The sequence below is a fragment of the Herpailurus yagouaroundi genome, unplaced genomic scaffold, assembly GCF_014898765.1.
Source record: "Herpailurus yagouaroundi ecotype Mexico unplaced genomic scaffold, PumYag 250, whole genome shotgun sequence".
Taxonomy (NCBI): Eukaryota; Metazoa; Chordata; class Mammalia; order Carnivora; family Felidae; genus Herpailurus; species Herpailurus yagouaroundi.
This window is the reverse complement of record NW_024412467.1, coordinates 93,846-98,307: the sequence shown is the minus strand read 5'-3', so window position 1 is coordinate 98,307 and position 4,462 is coordinate 93,846. Positions and strand designations below refer to the sequence as shown.

At 44.7% G+C, this 4,462-nt stretch overlaps 1 protein-coding gene across 1 annotated transcript; it reads right to left on the bottom strand.

Annotated features, from left to right (window-relative positions):
• Positions 1 to 835: 835 nt before the first annotated feature.
• Positions 836 to 1,777, bottom strand: LOC121020529 (olfactory receptor 2B2). The gene has a single exon (XM_040460605.1). It carries the CDS (start codon positions 1,775 to 1,777, stop codon positions 836 to 838), a length of 942 nt encoding a protein of 313 aa, XP_040316539.1.
• Between the last annotated feature and the right edge of the window lie 2,685 nt (positions 1,778 to 4,462).

Here is a 4,462-nt window from a genome sequence, read left to right as displayed (position 1 = left end):
ACCTTATATCTACAGTTAAGAGGAGGGGGCTTTGAATGGTTCTGTTAAATTTCCTGTGAAGCATGGGTTGAGTGTGGGTGGGTGTATTCTGGCTGAGTGTGGGTTGAGTGTGGGAGCTGAGTGTGTATGAAGGTATTTGCATGTGTATAAAAATGTTTTGTTTACTGGGGCGCCTGGGTGGCGCAGTCGGTTAAGCGTCCGACTTCAGCCAGGTCACGATCTTGCGGTCCGTGAGTTCGAGCCCCGCGTCGGGCTCTGGGCTGATGGCTCAGAGCCTGGACCCTGTTTCCGATTCTGTGTCTCCCTCTCTCTCTGCCCCTCCCCCGTTCATGCTCTGTCTCTCTCTGTCCCAAAAATAAATAAATGTTGAAAAAAAAATTAAAAAAAAAAGTTTTGTTTACTAAGCTTTTATTCTAGTCTCACAGAAGTCTAATTCTTCCCCAAGCATACAAACCAGGGGTATCAAGCTTAGGGTGTTAAATATTTTAAGGTTATGCTATTTTAGGGGATCATAACAGACCAGTTAGTGGCACTTGTACAGTGAATATATATAAAAAGTACAACATAAATGCAATTTTCTATCCATGACATTGTATTTGAGGGAGATCACCATAATAGTTCTAAGAGTAGTGAGAATAAAGCAATTTAGAGACAATTAAATTATTAGAATACATAAACCTCAAGTCTTTAAGAAGGCCTACCATTTGAGGGGCACCCGGGTGGCTCAGTTGGTTAAGCATCTGACTCTTGATCTCAGCTCGGGTCATGATCTCGGCGTCATGAGTTCAAGCCCCGCATTGAGAACAATCCAGGAAGGCTTATCATTCGGGCATTCCTATTTCTTGATTAAGAAGACCCACACAATCACCCTCTTAAATGCTCCCTTTACATCTTTATTCCTAAGTGTGTATATAAGGGGGTTCAGCATGGGTGCGATGATCCCATAGAAGAGGGACACCATCTTGCCCCGGTCCTTGGAGTTGGGGGATGGTGGTTGCAGGTACATGGAGATAGCAGTGCCATAGAAGAGTGACACCACAATTAGATGGGAGCCACACGTCCCAAATGCCTTTCTCCGGCCTTCGGCCGACTGGATTCTCAACACTGCTCGGGCAATAAAAGCATACGATACAAGGATGAGGGTCACGGGTAGTAAAAGAAATAGCACACTGATAAAGAATAGTTCGGCCTCGTTTGCTGTTGTGTCCACACAGGACAACTTGAGCAGAGCAGGGACTTCACAGAAGAAGTGATCCACTTCTTTACGGCCACAGAGCGGCAGCTGAAGGGTCAAGGTGGACTGCAACACTGAGTTGCCAAAGCCGCTAATCCAGGACGCGGCCGCCAGCTGGAGGCACAGCCTCTGGTGCATGACGACTGAGTAATGGAGAGGCCGACAAATAGCGACAAACCTGTCCAAGGACATGACGGCCAGGAGAAGGCATTCAGTGGAACCCAAGGCCAGGAAAATGAAAAGCTGGGCCACACAGCCGCCGTAACTAATTACTTTCCTGGTGCTGCATATGTTGACCAGCATTTGTGGAACTGTACTTGTGGTGTAGCAAAGGTCCAGGAGTGACAGATTGGTAAGAAAAAAGTACATGGGGGTGTGGAGTTTGGGGTCCAGATGAGACACGGCAATTATCGCCAGATTGCCAAAGATAGTCAAGACATAGGAAACCAGGAACACCACAAAGAGTGGGAGCTCCAGCCATGGTCGATCTGAGAAACCCAAGAGGATGAACTCCCGGGGGGCGCTCGCGTTTACCCCCTTCATGATCGGTGGCTCAGCTCTTGGTTCCCTGCAATAGAAACAGTCGTGAAGGTAATAATTACACACTTATTTGCTGTCGATTGGTCATAATTACTTTGCTAATAATCTGCCTACGTTACAGACTGATAGCATCCATAATGTGAAAAAGTACTGATAAAAATATAAATATCTTCCCAAGTATTTCAAAAGTGTTTCTATATTTGTAACAGCTTATTAGCAGAATGAATTTCAAGACTTTTTATAGCATATCATCAGTTTCCACGTTTGCAGAGTTTATCCTTCGACCTTTTATCAATTTGCAAGTTCATTATTCTCAGTTCTTTCTGCCTAGGTACCTACTATTAGGTAGAACTTGGCATAGTTTCTGCCACTGGAATGTATTCTAATTTCTCCTTAATGCCACGACATTCCCTGTTAGTACGAAGTAGTCAAAATTGTTTAAATCTCACCCCTCCTACCCTAAAAAAAAAAAAAAAAAAAAAAAAATAGACCGTACCTAGCAACTTATCAGACTCAATTTAAGGAATTATATCCTTTTACTTTTAGAAGGTCAGAATTCGTATAGGAGTTTTTAATAATGAGGAACTTGACGTCCAACAGGTGTGGTGGGATCATACCTTGTCCAGTCACATTACCCTGGGAATGTTTCTGATCCTCTGATCTTCAGTCTCTTCGTGTCTACAGTGACAATAAGAATGCTTGTCTAGGTTGTCTCGATGTGAGACATAGCTGCCCACGACTGTCTCAACACCGGCCCCAGAAACAGAGCAGTGCGGATGAACGGAGCTTTCGCGACTCAAGGTCTCCGAGGTGCTCAGAGAGGAATTCCGTATGATTTGCCCAAACTTCTTTGGGTTGCCAATGAGAAATGGCTCTGTCCATTGAAAAGTCACCTTCCCATTTCCTCCTTAACTCCCAAAACATCAGCCTGAGACACAGGGGTCATTGTAACCATCGGCTATGAAGTAACGTGTCACTTTTAGTGTCAGCTGCCTGGCGCATGTCTGGTCCACCCAAACACAGCCACCACGTTCAGGAGAGGGTGACAGTGACACAGGAAGCCCGAGGTGCTCTGGGCAGAAGCTCCATAGAGCCCTGTGTGACCTATAGATGTGACCAAGCCCGTTCTACCTGCCAAAAATCTCAACAGAACACGGGAAATTATTTCGCTACTTTAGCAATACCAGAATGTAAACTTTTCATTGTTATTCTTGTTCATCAAAATGTTAGCAATGTGTATTTTAACTTTGCTTTATGTATTTTATAGACGATTAACCCGCCCCAAAATATCCCCTCTCTTGCTCTCATCTGCTAAATCGAGATGCATTGGCACAGATATAGATGTGAAATGATGTTCAGATGTATCTTTAAGTGACAAAAAGTTGATTATTGAACATTTGTGGAGCAGGATCCCATCGATTTAAAAAAGAAATACTAGATAGACATAGGGACACCTGGGTGGTTCAGTTGGTTGAATGCCTGGCTCTCAATTTCGGCTCAGGTCATGGTCCCAGGGCTGTGGAATCAGGCCCCACATCGGGTTCTGTGATGAGCATGAATCCTGCTTAAGTTTCTCTCTCTCTCTCCCTTGGCCCCTTTCCCCCAACTCACGCTTTCTCTCTCTCTAAAAAATGAATGAATGAATGAATGAATGAATACAACAAATAAGTAAATCAATCAGTCAATAAATAAAATTTACTCTCTGTCTTTTACTCTCAGATTGACCTTCCTTTCGTTGAAGACTTTGATCCCCCTGAGGGCACAGCTGGTTCCTCCTCAAAAAAGACAGGTGTATCATGTCAGGGCAACCAGATGCGGCTGACAGCGGGTGTCAGGATAAATTACATGTCAGTTGTTATTAGTGCTTTGGATTTTCAGATTTCTATTTCTATTCTATTATTTCATGTTTGCTTGTAGTAGCCCTTTCGGATTTCATCCACGTGAGACTCTGAGAAGCACAGTGAATCAGGGGACTTCCTTCCAGGCCGGCTCTGTTCAACCCCAACCCAAGCTGCGGAAGTTCCACCAGTATGTCTGGGGAAGGACAATGCATGCAGTTGTTTGTCTCATGTCAAACCGCTTCAGTAGCCAATGTGATTTTCCTTTTAAATCTTACCATCCTTCTTCCCTTATGGGTTCTAGATAAATAGTTTTAAAGGATACTAAAGCATCAAGCGCACAAAACAGACATGAGCTGAGTGACTAGTGTGGAAAGTTTAGAAAGCAGCACGGGGGAGGGGGAGCTCTTCAGAGCTTGCCTCCCCCCCCCCACCCGAGCTGCCCAGAGCACAGATCTATTCCCTCACGAAGTGCTGCAGCTGGTGCCTCCTTCTTCCCCTTCTTCAATGTGGAACACACTTTCAGATGTATTTAGAATTTTCAAAAAACTATGTGTTTGTTTCTTTGTTTTTTTCTGTAAGCGCACCCAGCGAAGGGGCCCAAGGTGGGGAGGGAGGGAGGGGTGCTTGAACTCCAGACCGTGAAATCAAGACCTTGGCTGAGATCAAGAGTTAGCTGCTTCACCCACTGAGCGCCCCAGGAACCCCTCCAAGGACTGTTTTGGATGGTGGTGCTGCATCTTTTGTTTTCGGCTGTCATAATCAAAGCCCATTATCTTGCAATTAATGGTATCTTAGAATTAGGAAAAGACGGTAAACATGCGATTTTCGGGTTTCTTGCCTGAAACCT